This window comes from Glandiceps talaboti, chromosome 19 (assembly GCF_964340395.1).
Source record: "Glandiceps talaboti chromosome 19, keGlaTala1.1, whole genome shotgun sequence".
In the NCBI taxonomy this organism is placed as follows: domain Eukaryota; kingdom Metazoa; phylum Hemichordata; class Enteropneusta; family Spengelidae; genus Glandiceps; species Glandiceps talaboti.
The window spans coordinates 19,675,406-19,695,975 of NC_135567.1; the positions used below are offsets into that span (position 1 = coordinate 19,675,406).

The 20,570-nt window shown below is 36.7% G+C and overlaps 1 protein-coding gene across 2 annotated transcripts in view; it reads left to right on the forward strand.

The window, feature by feature from the left end:
* Window positions 1-20,125, forward strand: part of LOC144449943 (uncharacterized) — a 30,548-nt gene extending 10,423 nt beyond the window's left edge. The window contains exons 10-29 of one of the 2 annotated variants that reach the window (XM_078140499.1): window positions 653-781; window positions 1,342-1,559; window positions 2,157-2,235; window positions 3,318-3,472; window positions 3,818-3,958; window positions 4,616-4,738; window positions 5,970-6,156; window positions 6,957-7,175; window positions 7,913-8,165; window positions 9,223-9,282; window positions 9,413-9,653; window positions 10,150-10,314; window positions 11,640-11,760; window positions 12,258-12,429; window positions 14,529-14,611; window positions 15,485-15,612; window positions 16,606-16,662; window positions 17,453-17,569; window positions 18,352-18,550; window positions 19,295-20,125. In XM_078140499.1, the coding sequence (XP_077996625.1) occupies window positions 653-781; window positions 1,342-1,559; window positions 2,157-2,235; window positions 3,318-3,472; window positions 3,818-3,958; window positions 4,616-4,738; window positions 5,970-6,156; window positions 6,957-7,175; window positions 7,913-8,165; window positions 9,223-9,282; window positions 9,413-9,653; window positions 10,150-10,314; window positions 11,640-11,760; window positions 12,258-12,429; window positions 14,529-14,611; window positions 15,485-15,612; window positions 16,606-16,662; window positions 17,453-17,569; window positions 18,352-18,550; window positions 19,295-19,528 (3,081 nt within the window). In that variant the 3' untranslated portion in view covers window positions 19,529-20,125. The remainder of the gene's footprint in view (window positions 1-652; window positions 782-1,341; window positions 1,560-2,156; window positions 2,236-3,317; window positions 3,473-3,817; window positions 3,959-4,615; window positions 4,739-5,969; window positions 6,157-6,956; window positions 7,176-7,912; window positions 8,166-9,222; window positions 9,283-9,412; window positions 9,654-10,149; window positions 10,315-11,639; window positions 11,761-12,257; window positions 12,430-14,528; window positions 14,612-15,484; window positions 15,613-16,605; window positions 16,663-17,452; window positions 17,570-18,351; window positions 18,551-19,294) is intronic. The other variant, XM_078140500.1, reaches the window with a different exon arrangement.
* The last annotated feature ends 445 nt before the right edge of the window (window positions 20,126-20,570 follow it).

A 20,570-nucleotide genomic window follows, 5' to 3' on the forward strand; every position in this document is an offset into this window, starting at 1 on the left:
ACTACATATCACCTGAAATAGTAAGTATGGTAAGGAGTACTCTATACTCCTTAGGTAACTCATATTTTACTTGACTAAATGAAAAAACTTAATCCATTGACTTACTTTTATGGTATATGCTGTTTATAGTTTTGACTTTGCCATGTGCTGTGTGCCCTCTAAGGCAATTTGACATGCCACTTACACACACAATTTCTAGTGACGCACCAAAATTTGGTGTTCTCCTATCTCTTACTATGTGGTGAGTGTGCCCTCTAAGCCAATCTGACGTGCCACTGACACACACACATTTTCTAGTGACGCACCAAAATTTGATGTTCCCCTATCTTTTACTATGTGGTGAGTGTGCCCTCTAAGACAATTTGACGTGCCATTGACACACATATTTTCTAGTGACGCACCAAAATTTGGTGTTCTCCTATCTCTTACTATGTGGTGAGTGTGCCCTCTAAGCCAATTTGACGCCCCACTGATGTACACAATTTCTAGTGACACACCAAAATTTGATGTTCCCCAATCTCTTACTATGTTGTGACTCACAAGAAATGCCAGTTTTTATCATTTTGACTCACAACAACAAAATTTGACTATCATTAGTGGGCACACATGGCCCATGTGTATGTTATATATTTTTGTTCATTTATAATTTCAGTGTGAAGGTAAACCATACAATGAGAAATCTGATATCTGGGCATTAGGATGTATATTGTATGAAATGGCCTGTCTACAGAAAACATTTGAGGGCTCCAATCTACCAGCACTTGTTAACAAAATTATGAAGGTAAGGAATCCCATCATGCATTGCGGCTGTCTACTCATCATATTTGCATATTAAGTGTGTGACTGTGGTGTTGCTTGTTACTGTCCATTCAAGAGCATAGTGAGTGATACTGTAGCAGAATATTATGAGAATGAATGTCTTTTGTGAGCATAGCAGGTGAAACTGCAACAGAATATTATGAGAATGAATGTCTTTTGTGAGCATAGAAGTTGAAACTGCAGCAGGAAAATTAGCAAGAATGAGCGCTAACACCCTGGGTACTGGATCACATCGGCACTCACAGATATTATTCATCATTTGTAAACGACAGTCTCTATTACGGCACTGTCCAAGTCACACACAGTCAAGATATTTTGCAGTGTTTTTAAATATAAACTCTGGTTTGTGAGAATGAAATCATTGGGAACTGCTGGTTTGACATATTATATGTATCCAATTTTACATTCAATAAACATTTTTATAACAGTTTCAAACACAACAAGAGGGCAAATTTTGAGAATTTTCACCACTTTCATTTCAATTTTACAAACAATTTACAATTATTTTATTTGGTATTTCAGGGACAATTTACACCTGTGAAGGGGAATTATACAGTAGAATTCCGTGCGTTGATACGCGATATGCTTCAACGAGAACCCGAATACCGTCCATCAGCCAACGAACTCATGTACGCCCGGTTGCCAGAATTAATGAATCGTTATGAAGACCCAATCACTGACATAGATGACGAATTAATGACGTCAGCTGATAGCGCTTCAAGTAGAAAACAACGCACAAGGTAAAAGAAGGGTGTTTAAGTGATGCGCGTGCTGACCACAAACATTTCTTCTTTTTTTTTGGCCTTATGGAGAATATATTGTTCATGGTTCCAAGAATCATTTGGACAGTACAGTACAGTACAGTACAGTATTCTTACTTTGGAACGATAAATTGGAATGATAAATCCAGAGAAATACGTCAACAACAACGCTGAATAATTAAATCATTGCATGATCAAGGTCCATAGTAGACAGATCAATATGTCGCATTCATTTCCAATATATCGTTCCAAAGTAACTATATTGTACTGTCCAACAAACATTGTTAGGATTTTGTGTTGTTCGTATGCAAACTTAAAAAGTGTACGTTTACTAAACTGAGTAGTCTGGGTGCCAACGTGGTCTATAAGCCGAACAATCAGCCAAGTTGGATGTGTCGGTCATTTAGAAAAAATCTAGAGTTTGAGAAAGTGGGTGTTTGTTTGACCATTATGAAACAGACAAGAAGTATATAACAAAATGTTTGCAGTTGAAATGTTGTGACGATTTGTGAGATTTATTTGTATTCCTGAAGTCGGTGACATGAATTGTATTCGTTTTCGCCTTCTTCCCTCCAGGTCTGTGTTGTATTATTTTGAAACAATGACTATGTCCATGCAACCAATAGATCTGCCTTGTAAAATCAAGATACGACAGGTATGTTTTTTTTTCATTTTTTCTCAAATATTAGACATACACAAATTTTTATACAACAAAATTTGGCAGAAATTAACTCCTTTTAAGGAAGATGAAGATAAAGATAGGTCGGAACTTTTGTTTGAACATGTACTATGTTCAAAAAGGTGTTTGTTTGACCAATTTTTTCCAGAGATTTGTTTCTAAAAATAGAATTGTCAATTTACAAAATTTTCAGTTTTAATGTGAAAGTTTAAATTTGACTAAAATGACAGAAAAATCTGAATTTTTGTGACTTTAATGTTATGTGAGTAGTGTGTCGTACAGTTTATGTGGTTAATAAACATTATTTCTATAACTTCAGTCTAAAAAAAGTTGAGATAAGGCCAAAAGTTACTGAAATAGAATAATATTTGTACAACTAAATTTGGTGGGAATTTGTTTCTAGAGATTTAGTTCACAATATGTTCTTTTTTTTCAAATTTTCAAACAGTTTGTGATTAATAAATATTATTTCTGTCATCCTAGTCTAAAATAAGAGAGATGAGTCCAAAAGTTACTGAAATAGAATAATATTTGTACAACTAATTTTGGCGGGAATTTGTTTCTAGAGATTTAGTTCGTAATATGTTCTTTTTTTTAAATTTTCAAAGATTTTGTGATTAATAAATATTATTTCTGTCATCCTAGTCTAAAATAAGAGAGATGAGTCCAAATGTTACTGGAATAGAACAATATTTGTACAACTAATTTTGGCGGGAATTTGTTTCTAGTAATTTTAATAGTTAGCAATATTTCAATTTCTAAAATTGTCAGTTTATGTGATTAATAAACATTATTTCTATAAAACCAGTCTAAAATAAAGTTAAGATGAATCCAAAAGTTACTGAAATACAAGAATTTTTGTACAATTAATTTAAGAGGGAAATTGTTTCTAGTAATATTTTCAAATTTTAAATAGTGTATTTGATAAAGAAGGATCATTTCTATAATTCCAGACTAAAATAAAAGTACAAATTTAATTAAAAGTACACAAAAAACAAGTATTTTTTGTAAAATGTTCGACCGTACCATAAATGTACATTTTTCCCCTTCATTTGTAGGTTGCTGTCAGTGCCAATCATATGGTAGTGGTAACATTTGAGAGAGCTGTCTACACCTGGGGTGAAGGGGTCAAAGGTCAACTAGGCCATGGTGACCTCAAACCAAGAGGTAAACCTGAAATAGTTGAGGCACTCAAAGGGAAATCTATAACCAAGTAAGTTCCCCTAAGATAGTGTAAAAATGCTATTCAAGATACCCTAAGATAGTGTAAAAAATACTTTTCAAGGTCTCCTAAGATAGTATAAAAATACTGAGATAATGTAAAAATACTATTTAAGGTCCCCTTAAATAGTGTAAAAATACTATTCAAAGTCCCCTAAGATAGAGTACATATATGTACCATTTAATTCTGTCTATATAGTGAAGTATAAATGATGAAATGTGATTGTTTCTATGGCAGACATCAAGTTTAGTGAAAATAATAGTACGTAATAAACCATGAGTAAATTTATCATGGGTAAAGTCAGAAAGTGATTTTCATTTTAATAATATTTTTCAGTGCTTGTTGTGGTGATAGCTTTAGTGTGTTTGGTAGTGATAACGGTATTGTGATGACGTGTGGTGATGGTAGCAACGGATGTCTCGGACATGGTGATTGGTCAAGCGCTTCTAGACCAAGACTTATAGAACCTCTTCTAAGGTAAGTCAGACACTAGATGTCTCGGACATGGTGATTGGCCCAGTAATTTAAATATTAATTTACATATGCATGAATATTAATTACTGACCAGCACTCTGTTTAAACTAGGAAGAACCCTGCACAGCTAGACCTCAGTCCTGTGCTGAATATAATTATCATATTATGTGTACAGACACCGAGTTCTGATATTTTAACCAGTCCACACAACGTAATTTGACAGGCTGAGAGATTTCGACAGCAAAGTATGAGTCGCGTTCACTCCATGTTTATGGTTACGTTGTGAAATAATCTTGGAAAATGTTCACATAGATCGTAGAGAGAATGTTCCCATAGATCTTTGTGAGAAAGTACCATGCATCATGCCTGATCAGGTTATTTTGGCAGCTATAAATGTATATGGCCTCCTTGATGCTGAGTTTCTGTCAGCTAGACTCACTATACTATAGAGGACTTTGATGTCGCTGCACCGATTCAATATCAACTGAGTTACTGTCAGCTAGACTCACTATACTATAGAGGACTTTGATGTCGCTGCAACAGATTCAATATCAACTGAGTTACTGTCAGCTAGACTCACTATACTATAGAGGACTTTGATGTCGCTGCACCGATTCAATATCAACTATCATGTCAACTATTTTATCATTTGTTTTCTAGTGTTGATGTTACGTCGATATCATGTGGTCCTTATCACGTGGTCGTTGTTGGTGCTGATGGTGAAGTGTTTGCGTGGGGGAAAGGAAAAGATGGCCGCCTTGGACTTGGCAATGAGGAGGACTAGTAAGATTTATACACATTGTGTTCATATAACCTTCAGTGATTGGCTTAGATTGTATCACATGATATGGACTGTTGGCTGCAATTTGCATATATGAGGCACTAATCACATTGTTTTCCTTAGGGTACTATTCATGTAGCTTTGAAATCTTAATTATTAAGGATTTGCTTTGACTATGGAAAGAATAAATGCCTGAGAATGTGATGTGTTATAAAACACTTATTGCCTTGCCTTATTTGGGCATTAGTATACATCTATTGTCTTGCCTTATTTGGGCACTAGTCGACATCTATTGCCTTGCCTTATTTGGGCACTAGTCAACATCTATTGCCTTGCCTTATTTGGGCACTAGTCAACATCTATTGCCTTGCCTTATTTGGGCACTAGTAGACATCTATTACCTTGCCTTATTTGGGCACTAGTCAACATCTATTGCCTTGCCTTATTTGGGCCCTAGTAGACATCTATTGCCTTGCCTTATTTGGGCACTGGTCGACATCTATTGCCTTGCCTTATTCGGGCACTAGTCGACATCTATTGCCTTGCCTTATTCAGGCACTAGTCGACATCTATTGCCTTGCCTTATTTGGGCACTATTCGACATCTATTGCCTTGCCTTATTCGGGCACTAGTCGACATCTATTGCCTTGCCTTATTTGGGCACTAGCAGATGATCATATACCCTTGTACTGTTATGCAGTAACATTTTCCCTCAGCCTTCAACCTCTGTAAATAGTTACTGAATAACATCCCTTAGAGTAATAGACATCTACTAGTGTCTTCATAGCCAGGCAATGAGTGTATAGTTAGATATTATTCCCCAATATTTTTTTCGTTCAGCCAAGAAAACTATGAGTGACCTAAGGGGCCTTGTCACTACGAGTCGCTCATATTTTTCAGCTGAATGAAGAAAAATATTGGAGAATAACATAATTATACCAGTGACAGTAATATCAAAGAAAAATTAGTGAAAGAAATGACACTTTTGAATGTTTTGACTGATATTTCAAACACAGCAGAACCAGTGACATAGACACACATTGCTGTGACATAGACACACATTGCTGTGACATAGACACACATTGCTGTGACATAGACACACATTGCTGTGACATAGACACACATTGCTGTGACATAGACACACATTGTTGTGACATAGAATGACCAGAGTATAAATTCCATATTTTCATCCAACAACCCTCAACAGCATCTTATTTTTACTGTTTTTTACAGCTGTGAACCGATGGAAGTTACTATCAGTGAACCGGTATTTATCCGTGCTGTGAAATGTGGAGTCAATGGAACCATGTTTCTAACAGATACAGGATGTCTTTTGGCATGTGGAAATAACGAAGATAATAAACTTGGACTAAACAACAGACAGGGATTCCTCATGGCTATGAAAAATATCTTCACACGGGTAGGATAACCTTGAATCTCTTTATCTGTGTGTGTCATTGTTTGAATTCAAGGTATTCTACAACAATACAGAGTGATACAGTTACAGCGCCCTCTAGTAAATGTAAAAAAATTCTTTTGTTTATTATAACAATCTCTTCATCTGTGTATGTGATCATTTGTCTCATATATTATACATAATACAGGGTGATACAGATACAGCGCCCTCTAGTAAATACAATAAAATTCTTTTGTTTATGGTAACAATCTCTTCATCTGTGTGTGATCATTTGTCTTTTATGTTATATTCTACACAATACAGGGTGATACAGATACAGCACCCTCTAATAAATGCAATACAATTCTTTTGTTTATGATAATAATCTCTTCTTCTGTCTGTGTATGTGATCATTTGTCTCATATATTATACATAATACAGAGTGATACAGATACAGCGCCCTCTAGTAAATGCAATACAATTCTTTTGTTTATGATAACAATCTCTTCATCTGTCTGTGTATGTGATCATTTGTCTCATTATACATAATACAGAGTGATACAGATACAGCGCCCTCTAGTAAATGCAATACAATTCTTTTGTTTATGATAACAATCTGTGTATGTGATTATTTGTCTTTTATATATTCTACACAATACAGGGTGATACAGATATTCTCAAAAACAAACTGCAAAAAAGAAGCCCTCTAATAAATGAAATTAAAAAAATTTGTTTTAAACTATTGCACAAAATTGATAAATTGTATTCCATCTGAACCAGACAGTGCTCTCAACGGTTAAAAATGAAATTCTTTTGTTTTTCAGACGGAAGTTGAAGGTCGTAAAGTGCCAACAGTCATCAAAGCCTTATCAAAATTTAAGGTTCTAGATATGATACTAGGATCATCACACAGTGCCGTTATTGTAGAACCTGGTCATGTTTATACATTTGGTAAAAACAGTGATGGACAGTTAGGAACTGGTAATACCAAACCTAGAGAGGCACCGGTACTAGTCAAGGACTTATCAAGTAAAAGTGTCACTGTAAGTTAGAGCTAAATATTATTCCCCAATATTTTTCTCTTTTCAGCCAAGGAAATACGGGTGACCTAGGGGGCCCTGTTGCCACTCGTAGTGTGATATTAACCTTGGCATTTAGATGTTATTCCCCAATATTTTTCTTCATTCAGCCAAGGAAAATACAAGTGACCTAAGGGGCCTTTGTCTACAAGTCGCTTGACTCGTAGTGACATAGACCCCTCAGGTCATGAGTATTTTCCTACTGAATGGAGAAAAATATTGGGGACTAATATAATTATTATATCATTGCCAGTAATATAACAAATATTGGGAAAATAATGGCAATTTTGAACATTTTGACTCATATTTCGAACACAGAATCAGTAACACAGACACAATTTGTCGAGACATGTTGCAACAAGGGCCCCTAGGTCACTCATTTATAACTGTCATTACGAGTTGCAAGACAAGTAGTGACAAACCTTAGGTCAGGAATATTTTCCGGCTGAATGAAGAAAAATATTGGGGGTACATCACCAGTAATATTTTTAAAAGATTTGGTAAAGTAATGGCAATTTTGAACGTTTTGACTCATATTTCAAAGAACCAATAACAACATAGACATGTGTTGCCATGATGTAGAATGACCAGAGTATATATTTCATGTTTTTTTTGTGTTGAACCCGGCTCATCCATGGTGTAATATTACATATTACCAGAGATTTTCTATTATTTATGTCTTGTAATATTTAATACTACAGATGCTTGCATGTGGTGAGAGATTTACGGTTGGAGGTACCGAAGACAACTCGTTGTACATGTGGGGGCGTGGTTACAAAACGACAACACTGCCCTCTAGTGATGACAGCAAGAATAACACCGCTGAATCCAAAGACAGTTGGCATCAAGGACATCACCGAAATCCCAGTAATACATCTATTGGATCTGCCAGTAGTTTAGTGGCAGGCGGTGAGAAACCTACGATCGTTGAACGATCACCCAACGAAAGTTTAGGTAATGATTGGTTGGTCTTAGCATTGGCGACTGCCGATATTATGCACTCTTTTATTAGAGCGCCATCACGTGTAGTTCGTAGACAAATAGACGCTAAAATTACTAACCAGTCATTGTATCAGAAAGCTCTCACAGGTAAGAGTCGTAGAAATCGCTAAGCTGTCGTAAGTTTCGTCTTCATTGTAACACCTATGAGAGCATTAACGTAGGCACGTAATGCTACATTGTAAGTTATGTAGATAAGAGTCGTAGAAATTGCTAAGTTGTCGTAAGTTTCGTCTTCGTTGTAACACTTATGAGAATATTAACGTAGGCACATAATACTACATTGTAAGTTGCGTGTATTGTTCAACGCATGATGTATGTTCATAATTTGCATATTATGTTAATTTCTAAAAATGTATTGTTTTTTAACAGAATGCTACTTTGTATCAATAGAGTCGTCAAAATACTTTTTGCAACATTTGTATGAAATATATTTGTTGCATGTTTATGAATGGTGGGATAACAGTTATACAATATTTATGAAAATTTTGACTCACCAAGTCAAAAAATGAATCCCAAATTATTGCCAATGTCTTGTCTACATCCTCAGGGGTGTACTACAATAAGATGTTGTAACCATGGTGACGTTGACAAAACATTTTGGCAAACATTTGGGGATTCACTTTCACAACTTTCAACAATCAGTGATTGGCTTATATTGTATCACATGGTATGAATTACTGACCCTTAGTGACCTTAATTTGCATATTGCGGCACTAGTCATTTTCTATCTGCCATAGGGCAATATTTGTATAGCATGGAAATTTTATCTTTTTTTCACCTGTTGTTAGGCGTACACCCAACTTTCAACAATCACTGACTCGGGTCACTTTTACAAACAAACAAAATAAATTCTATTTAAAGTGAAAAGGGCCTTGAGTAGTTCTAATGGTTTTGGTGATATCTGATGAAGTACCTCCACTCAGTTTGTCATGCAGTCTGTCAGCAATATCAGCTGATCAAATCATTTGCATACTGTAACCTTTGACCTTTCTCTTCAAACTGTTTACAGGATCAGCAGGGTCAATGAAAAGTGCGCCACCAACCAACAACCAAACCCACAAAACAGAGGGTAAGTATTGTGATTATTAGACAGGTTTAGGTGTATGTTAGAATGTATATGAGCAAACACTGTTCAGTTAAGATTGTTTACAAACTGATTTATAATTATGCAACTTAACAAAGTGTTTAATTTGTTCCAGGATCATCAAGTTCTACTAAAAGTGCACCGCCCTCAACGATGGGAAGTGATAACGTCTTCCTTGCACCTGGAGAACAACAACAACAGCAACAACAACAACAACAACAGAGATTAAAGTCACCTACTTCTAGTGAGGTCAAAGGTCACAGACCATTACCAAGCAGTACGAGTATGAATAGTGTTGACAGCATTGCTAATGAGAGGTTACCAGAAGTCATTCTGAATCCAATGCCGATATTGATGTAAGCGTCAGACTTTCTGTTCTATATATAAATGTAGGTCACTGTCACAGCGCCCTCGCTCTGTCAAATACTGTACATCAGAGTAAAATGACATATTTTGGATTCTAGATGTTAACTTTAGAGGAAGGTGAAACGCCAGTAACTATGAACAGCGCCCTCACGCTATCAAATACTGTACATTACAGTAACTCTGAACAGTGGCCTCGCGCTTTCAAATACTGTAAGTTTCCAGTAACTCTGAACAGCGCCCTCACGCTATTAAATATGGTACATTTCCAGCAACATTGAACAGCCCCCTCATGCTGTCAAATACCTTGTTTCCAGTAACACTGAACATCACCCTCACGCTATCAAATACGGTACATTTCCAACAACATTGAACAGTGCCTTTATGCTGTCAAATACTGTGTAAGTTTCCAGTAACATTGAACAGCGCCCTCACGCTATCAAATATGGTACATTATAAATAGTAAAATGACATATTTTGGATTTACAGGTTAGACTCTACTGGTTCACAGAGTGCGGAGGAAGGTGAAACATTTCCAGTGACATTGAACAACGTAATAAGCCACGGTGATAATTTATTCTTACAAGTGGAAACGACTGCACCACCGCCACGGAGACGATCTCGAAAGAAAAAGAGAAGTTTGTTGAAGAGATTGTAAGTTATACAAATTTTGGTTCAGGGAGTTGTTGTGTATGTGCAATGTGATGAGTTATGGCTAATGACCTTGAAGGATAAGGGTCAAGGTCAAAGGTCTCATTAGAAATCTCACTCAAATACGTTTTCTATCTATTAATCTCCAGAGTTAATGCTCAAAATATGTATATTTAGCCATTATCGACAATGTCAAAAAAAAAGTTATGGAATTTTATATGTAGTCTAAAATTTAAACTTTGGCTTCATCTGCAATATGATGATTTATGGCAATTGACCTTGAATATAAGGGTCAAGGTCAAATGTCTCGTTAGAAAACTTATAGATAACATGGGTGTAAACACTGAAATAAGTTTTCTATCTGTTAAACTTCCAGAGATGTCGTGCAAAATATGAATATTTACAACAAAGCCATTATGGATAATGAATGTCACACACAAAAAAGAGTTATGGAAATTTTACATATAGGCTAGAATTTAATCTGAGGGGTCATCTATTGGAGAAGTTTGCTGAAAGCAAAGCAAAATCAGTGTTTTTGCTAAGTTTGGGGAACGCAGGTAGGTAACAGCTAAAGGGAAGATGGTAAAACTGGCATAGTTTCCAATACATTGTACCATCATTAGTTGGTGAGGAACTGTGGTGAGTATGTGTAAATGTGGTGAGTATGAGATGAAGTTCCACCTTTGACTTAATTTACCCCTGTGGGTTGTAGACATTCAAAAGTGGTACTGCGTCTCACACTACCCCTGGACAGAGATTGTGGTTAGGTGGGTCACAGGTAGGGTAAAGGTGGGTAAATTAGACTTTTCGTGTAGTGTTATTTGTTTCTGCATGGTTGGTTGAAACACGAGGAGTGAACAGTATCATCATCAATTTTAAATCGCCAAAATGTAGAAAAGCCCTTATTAGGCTAACATGTTCATAAGATCACATCTTTTGAATAGTTGGTCAATCTGTTGACAAAGACTAAAGTGTACAGTTAAAAATTTCAGTTACAATTTTCAAAGTTGTGTTTGGAACAAAAGTTGAATTCGATACTAGAAAAGCGTTTGTATTTTTTCGAGGAATTCAAAGTAAAGCATGGGGGGGGGGATATATTCTCTACGAAGGCTTGTTCAACTAAAATTATTTGTTTGTTTTGTATGTGGCTGTATCAAACAGATGCTTGAAATGGGCTGTATTTGTAGAGTAATCATCCTCACTTTACCAAAATGTACTGTAGAAAAGTATTGTTAATTTATTGAGGAGTTTGAGTACAGTATTTAATGAGTCAGCTGTGTGTTGTACGAAGACTTGGTCAACTCAAATTATTGTTTGATTATTTTCAGGAGTGGTAATAATATGCTACAAGTGCCACCTGGTACTACTGTACCCAACTCGGCATCTAGTCATGAAGCAGGAGATGAATACACCAGCTCAGAAGCATCAGAAGTAGATACCATGGGAACGGTAAGATTTCATCTCTCATATTCCACTCTAACAGTTATGGCTCCCTCTAGTGGTAGTAAGATGTAGCACCATTTAGTGGATTAGTTTACAAGGATGTAGCTAATTTTAAAACTAGCTGGAAAATTTGGAAAAGTAGGCAGCAATAGCTGTGAGGGAGACAAAATTCCTGAAAAAGAAGCTGGCAATAAATTGCAGAATAGCCAGTTCATTTTGCCGCCTACCGGCCGTTATCTAACCAGTTCATTTCACAACCTACCTCCCATTAGATATACCCCTGACTGATGATTGTGATGAATTAGTGATGATTGTAGAACAGTGGCCATGCATAGCATAGTTTGTTTTTTTAAACCCACAAACATCCACATTACAGTGTCTGCTCTGTATTTTGGTAATAATAACAAAAACAAAAACAATATACAAATGTATCAAATCTTAATCTTGATGGGTGACATTTACAAGCTATTAGATGAAATCTCCTGTAATAATCACATTTTCAGATTCCGCCATGGTTACAGAAGGAGTTAAAAGATTCAGAAACTACATTACCAGATGAAAGTGATGATGATGAAGATGATGAACCAACATCAGATGATGACATGACGAGTGAAAACGATGTCAAATACCCAGATGTACGACCTAACACAGGGTTGAAACAAGATATGGGTAAAGGTACAAAATTCTATTTTCACAGTTTTATGTTTTATATGTTTACAGAGGGTGGGAGGGGGGGGGGAAGTGAGGAAAGGATGGGAGTATGCATTACAGTACAAGTTAAGAAAAAAGGGGGAGAGGGGAGGGGGAGGCTATGCAGTACAGGTTAAGAAGAAAATATACTATAAGTTATGAATTACATCTTTATAATATCAACTTTTTTCATCAAAATCAATTTTGGAAATTCAAACACAGTCACCATTTCTACAGTGCCCACCCAAGTGCTCTAACGTTAATGTACGAGGAAACCAGAATACCCGGGGAAACTTTTGTTGATTGGTAGGGTCAAACTAAACATCATCCTTTATACATACAGATCTGGTTAATTTTGTATTAAAATCAAGTCTGTGCTGAGTAGATTAAAACTAAGACTGCAGTGGTAAGAAGTGTATGATATAAGAGGTACTCTTTGAGTAGATAACCTCACCACAGAGGGTGCTATTTAGGTAGATAACCACACCACAGAAGATGCTCTTAGGTAGATAACCACCACAGAGGATACTATTTAAGTAGACAACCTCACCACAGAGGGTGCTCTTTAGGTATATAACCTCACCACAGAGGGTGCTATTTAGGTAGATAACCTCACCACAGAGGGTGCTCTTTAGGTAGATAACCTCACATAGAGGGTGTTATTTAGGTACATAACCTCACCATATCAGAAAACTGTTAAGTACATAACCTGAGCACCTGAGGGCGCTCTCCATGTAGATTTCAATGTTGTCACATAATACATTTTTCCCTTCTGCTTCCAATATTTGTGGCTGTTATGTGCTGATGGATAGGAGAAACAGAAAAGAATGGCACGGCTACAATCCCAGATAGTAACAATGGTAATCAAGATAGTGTGTTAGATGTCATCCCATGCCATGGTGAATGCCCTGAATATGCATGCTTAGTCAACCCACCTCCACACATCCTTTTCTTACCAGACCACCACACATACACACGTTATACATTATACTTACCATACCCCCACACTGAATTCACTGCATCTGATTTTCATCAGATTGAGCATGATCAGATTGAGCAACCCCATCTCCACCACACGCCCACACATGCCACCTCCATCCCCACCACACGCCCACACATGCCACCTACATCCCCACCACACACCCACATATGCCACCTCCATCCCCACCACATGCCCATACATGCCACCTCCATCCCCACCACACGCCCACACATGCCTACATAGCCACCATACCCCATACTTGTCATCCATTATGCATGGCCACCCAGCCCCACCCCAACACATACACCCCTTATGCATGGGTAGTGACTGTAGCTGCCACTATACACATAGATTGTACTATTGTGGTTGTTAATATGGGTACTTGCTTTATAGAGGGCGCTCTTCCCTCTTGTGTTGCAGTGTACTGCCACAAATAACAAGAGATTGTGTGGAGGCTGTATTGTACTTTTTGTGCATGTGATTTGGTAAATTGTGTTAATTTGTGATTTGATGTTTGTATAGCATGCACCTCAGAAATCAAATGGTAAAGGGAATGCCACGCTAAGAAATAATGGCATTTTCATAAACTACGGGTTCTGGAGAGTCAATGTATTCATTCATTCATTCTTTCTTTCTTTACTATGGGCCACTTTACATGTATGATAGGAGTCAGAAATAATATATTCATGGTTGAACAATGAATTTTCGTAAGGGGAATAAGCACTCAGGAGTCATGAATATTCAGTGTGCAACATGAATAAATTATTTCTGCTGACTCCCATGATGCAATGGCCTGTAGCAAATAGTACATGAACAAGGTGAACTTGATGTTTCTCTGAAATTGCAATTGTAGGTGATGTAAAATCATGAAATGACTCCAGCCCCATGCTACGTGAGTTCCAGTGTGGGTACTTTGGGGTATTTGCACCCATGCTTGCAGTGTTTTCTGGTGCAGTTTTACTTGCTGCGTACGCTCGTAAAAGTACGACCGCAGAGAACACTGCAAGCACTTGTTCAAATACCTGAGTATCTCACTCTTTCATTGATATGTCGTGGGGTTCTGTCAAAGTGTTAATAATTGTTTGTTTGTTTGTTTGTTCAGGTGCAAGATCCAAGTCAGACATTCCAAAACCAGCCGTCAGACAGAGTATTTCTAAAGGTGCAACGGGTAACGCAGCAAAACAGGTAATTTACTAATTATATGCGACACCATATACAATGATATAGGTGTACACAAACTTTTTAATGTTTTTTTTTTAAAGTCTACTCATCTCTTTGGACATTTAGTTTGAAATTATTTATAACTTCCCTGAGAAAAATAATTGTTATTATTTGAAATAATTTGAAATAATTTTAGCTTTCCTGACAAAACTAATCATTATTGTTATGCAAATAATATGAATACATTATGCAAATGAGGTACCCTGCTATCAGAACAATCCGTGGAAAACACTGCAGCTATTACTATTATTGTAATTAGGCCAGCCTTATTTGATTTTATGTTTCCATGACCAAACCCAATTTTCAGATTTTTAGATGACAAAGCCATGAGCTCGCTGATTGAAAATTATGGTTCAAAGTTTCCGTCTGACTTTAATTGTCATTTCCAAGTCATTCTGGTTGTTAAAATATGATAATGAATATTCAAATGAAAGTATCACCAACATGTACACATACACTTACACTTGTTGTCTTACATGAGAAAAACAAAGGTTTACCTGAATTTACCTGCTGAGGGCGCAATTTTCAAGATGGCAGCTGAATATTAAAATCCATGTTATCTTACATAGAAAAAACAAAGGTTTCTCTGAATTTACCCACTGAGGGCGCAATTTTCAAGATGGCAGCTGAATATTAAAAACCATGTTATCTTACACAGGAGAAACAAAGGTTTCTCTGAATTTACCCGCTGAGGGCACAAATTTCAAGATGGTGGTTGACTGCTACAAACCATGTCATACATGAAAAAAAACAAAGGTTTATCTGACTTTACCTGTTGAGGGCGCAATTTTCAAGATGGCAGCTTGAATACTGATCTGTCTGCTTGATTCTCACTAGGGCGAGAAAATGTCTCCAGAGAAGATGCGACAACGGAACAGAGGATTATCATCAGAGAGTGGAGTAGATTTTGTGGAATATTCCACAGATTCTAGCTCGAATGATCTTAGGACAACAGCACAGGCAGAGTAAGTCATAGAATTAGAATGGCCATATGGATAAGGATTGGGTTTTTATTTTGGATTTTTAATTTATAAAACAATTTTATCATGGCATCCTACTTGAAAAATCAACATGAAACAATATAGACTAAGTCAGTGTTTGTAACTTACAATTGTTAAAATACCACTAATTAGACATTTTATTGTATCAAGAAGTACAGTAACAGGTTGAAATTGTGATTACGCAAGGTTGCTGATTTTTAGAGTGTAGACCCAATGATCAATTTGACTAGATTTATTGCACCATTATTATCTGTCCAGATACACAAATAGTTTACCCACTTGTGATTCAATACTATTCAGGAGGTACGATATTATTAGTAAGTCAGTATATCTGACAAAAATGTTACAAAAAATATTCCAGTTGCAGCTAGTGGAGCTTTAAAAACTGTCACTGAGGAAAGAGTTGTTTTGGCTTTAGTTATGTATGGGACAATTTATTCAAAACACTGCCCTCTAGAGTTAAGTCCATGTACATAATAATAATAGTGATGATAATGTTGGTTTTACATGTATATGTCGTGCTTTCCCACTCAGTGTTCAAAGCGCTTTACAACATACACATGTACTTACCAATTGTTATAAACAACGAGCCTCTTTACCTCTAAAACGTACTCAGCAGAAATATGAACTCTGGAAAATAGGGAACTTGCAAACCCGCCATGTTGAATGTTGCATCATGGGAAATGTGATAATAAATACCTATCCATTAGTATTGTAAACAATGTTGATAATCAATTCATAGTCACCTAAACCATTGTGGGAGGTTTATTTTATCGCTAGCTCCAGATTAGGTATTACAATAACCACAGATAATCCCATAGTCATTTGCATCTAAGCATGCTCAGTCTGGATTGCAAGTTCCCTATTTGTGAGAATCATACTTACCACCAGCATCTATGTCAAAGGTCATGTGCATATGAAATCTTCATTCCTTTGTGTTAATCATTTTTTTAATAGCGCCGGTAGAAGTCCCAGAGCTAGCAAGAAAGCATCATATGGCCCACCAGCATCCATGTAAGTATCTCTAGATCTCTAATCGTTCCTTATTCATTTATTTTTTCTATTTATTTATTTATCTATTTATTTGCACTTTTAAATAATGTATCATAGTGTTTGACATTTGTGCCAGGTTTCCTTGAAATTTGAGTTGTGGGTGTGTGAAATATGGCTGTTGACAAACATGAATTTACAGATGGACATACATGGTTCATACCAATAGCCCCATATGACCCAATAGCTCCATCTGGGTTCTGTGTGTCTGCATAGTCACATAGATGCACAGACACATGGACAGACAGACAGACAGACAGACAGACAGACAGACAGACACACACACACACAGATGGACATACATGGGTCATACCAATAGCCCCATCTGGGTTCTGTGTGTCTGAAATATGACAGTCCATAGACACAGATGCACAGACACATGGACAGACTGACAGACAGACAGACAGACAGACAGACAGACAGACATGATCATACCAATATTCCCTTCCCTGCTATACCTGTTTTGGGGCTAATAACTTTATTCAATATCTCTAGAGAAAGTTCACATAGTTCTGTACTTATATTTTCATTCTCACACAGACACAGATGCACAGTCTCAAGTATGGACAGATATAGGTCATACCATTATCCCGATTCGTACTATGCCTTTTTGGGGCTAATAACTTTATTCAATAACTTTAGAGAAAATTCACATAGATTTGGATGCCTACAGCAATTCAGGGTGGAACAAACACATCGAAATAAAAGTTTGTCAGCCAAAGTTGAAAAATTAATTATTCATGTTACTTTTCAGCCAACCTGCCAAGCTATCAACACCATCACCTTACCATAAACCCAAGACACCAACTGGAGTACAGGGTCAAAGGCCACTGAACAGATTGAGAGCTGGGAGAGGTAGGGGAAGAACAAGGTAAGAGTGTTGCAGGTCAAAGGTCAACATATTCACTTGTTTGAGTCCTGGTGACCTAAGGGTTGTCTCTACTTGTCTAGATTCTTGTAGTGACAAGGACCACTTAGGTCGCTCACATTTTTCTTTGGCTGAACAAAGAAAAATATTGTGGAATAACATGTAATTGTATGGTGGAGAGTAGAAATTAATCACTTTGTACACTGAATAATAAATATCACACAGTATAGAGTTTAACTTTCAAACAGAGCTTGCTTTTTAAAAAAATCCTTAAAGTGGCCATGTGGATGAGGATTGGGTATTTATTTTGGATTTTTAATTTATAAAACAATTTTATCATGATTTCCCACTTGAAAAATCAGTGTGAAACAACACAAACCAAGTCCGTGTTTGTAACTCAGTAAATTGCAAAAAGCCAAAAAAATGTTTAAAAAGTTTGTTAATGTACATACAATAACAAACATTTTACACATTAATCTTTTACAATTTATCGAGTTACAAACAAGAACTTGGCATATCTTGTTTTACAATAATAAAATTATGGTTCAAGCGTCTAGTACTATTTATGAAGTTTGAACGCTGCCCTTATTTTTTGCAACAATTTGCATTGTTGCTGTTGTTGTTGTTGTTGTTGTTGTTTTTATGAAAAGGAATATATGAAAAAACAAAGTACAGACAAACCACAAGAGTAATACAGAAAAACAAAAACACCTACACGTCAAAATATGTAGTAAACGGCCCCCTTATATCAATATGTTCAATTTGGTATTTTGTTATATTTGTAGTTCCTGGACGATAGACGGTGTTTTAAAGGAAGGTAATAGAGCACTTGCCAAACCATTCATCAGAGATGATAACTTAAAAGTAGAATTACAGAAAGTTATGGAAGAAAAGAGGAAAGCTGAAGAATTGGTTGAAAGAATGCAAGAAGAGCAAAGACAACACCAGCAACAAATACAGGCAGAGGCTGAAAAACTATCACTGGTTAGTTCTATTTACTCTATTATATGCATGAATATATATTTTTTTGTTGCTAGAAAATTTTGATTTTACAGTCTTCAGCTAGTTCTCAAAAACTTATGTTTACTAATTACCCTACTGGTACATTGTGTTAATGTTCAAAAAGACATTTTAGTCTCTACTTAATTTTGTATTTTTGTTTCAGTAAATTTTAAAGTAAAAATAAGTCTTAAGTGAAGTACAGTACATTGTCTTTAAATGATTTCATATATGTATGTCTCAGATACTTGCCAGGCAGGAGGACCTCTAGTCTTGCTGCTAAACCCCTTGGGCCATTCTGCTCACTATGAAGGTGACTGAGGGGGCTAGTTCAAGCATTCGCCCTTGATTGAACCTTTCGGGTGCAAAGCGGCCTTCAGTCACTTGTCGTAATTGAAGAAAGCCTGAGGAACTAGCAGCTAAACTAGCGGACCTCGTATTCCATGCATTGATATACACATGCAATCTTGATGAACAGGGACGAAGGGTGGTTTTTGCTCAGTCATGTATGAAACAATTTATATTCAAAACACTGCCCTCTAGTGGTGAACAATAATCATTGTTTGTCCTGAAGAAGGCAACAGTCACATTGCCGAAAAGTAGACATGAAAAAAGTGACTTGGTCGTGTATCAATGAACGTTATTCTAATTATTTGAAGTTTCAACCTAATATGAATCTGTTTACTGGAAGTAATAAGTTTCTCTTCTTGTTTTTTTTTCTCCACTTAGGAAAGAGAGAAGAAACTTCAAGGAGAGATTGACTTTCTGAAAACTGAACTAAAGTCACAGAATAGTAAACTTCAAGATAATTACCATATTGTAATGCAACTACAGGAACAGTTAGTAAAGTTGCAGTCAGAACAAATGCGTCAAAATGCCCGAGAGAAACGAGCCAACAGTGCCGTGCCAAATAGGAAAGTTAACACACAAGGACCACAGAGCAAAGTTTGTATTGTTATGTAGCCTGTGTTTGTGGACTTCATCACACTTCACCTTGAAGTTTATCCTGCCAACCCCTGTATTCTGATAGTTTTTGGTTTAGTCCTATTGTACTTAGGCAGGGTCAATCCATTTCAAATGGAAGATAGGTATGGTTGGACTACATCACCTTGAGACATCCTCATGTTCATTTAGTTATTAGACCGGGTGCGTTATGCTGGGCCAAACCATTTTAAATGGACAATTGGTATGGATGGACTACATCGTAAGACTCACCCTGTCCACCCTTGTTTTCACACACTTTGGTTTGTCCTATTGTGTTTATGCTGAGCCAAACCATATCAAATGGAGGATAGGTATGGACAGACTACATCACCTTGAGACCATCCTGTCCATCCCTATATTTTTATAAGTTTTGGTTTAGTCCATCTGTTTTCATCTATTAGGCAGAGGAACCTAAAAGATTTCTTGCCGAAAGTTGATAAATGAGTACATTTTATAAATGTAATGATAATGAGTTTCCTACAATTTCAGGGTCTGTTTAGAAAGATGATTTGCCGACACAGTGTTTCGTGTATTGTGTGACTTTTGTAATGATTTGCATATTGTAAAGAAGCTGCAAGCTGTGATCAAACACACACACACACACACACACACACACACACACACACACACACACACACACACACACACACACACATGTACACACACACAAACAAACAAACAAACACACACAGACAGACAGACAGACAGATATAGATCCACAGACACATACACACAAAGACACACACACATAGAGACACTCATAAACACACACATGCGCACAGACACAGACACACAGACATGCACAGACACACACACACACATGCATGCACAGACACACACACGCATAAAGACCCACATACACATTCATATGCACATGCATGTATACACACACAGATGTACTCATACACATATACACACAGACACAAATGCACTTGTAAGTTGTACATGCTGTACATGTAGCTGTCTAGCTGAGTCTGTATGGCCAGTATGACACTAGTTGTATGTATGTGTATATGTGAAT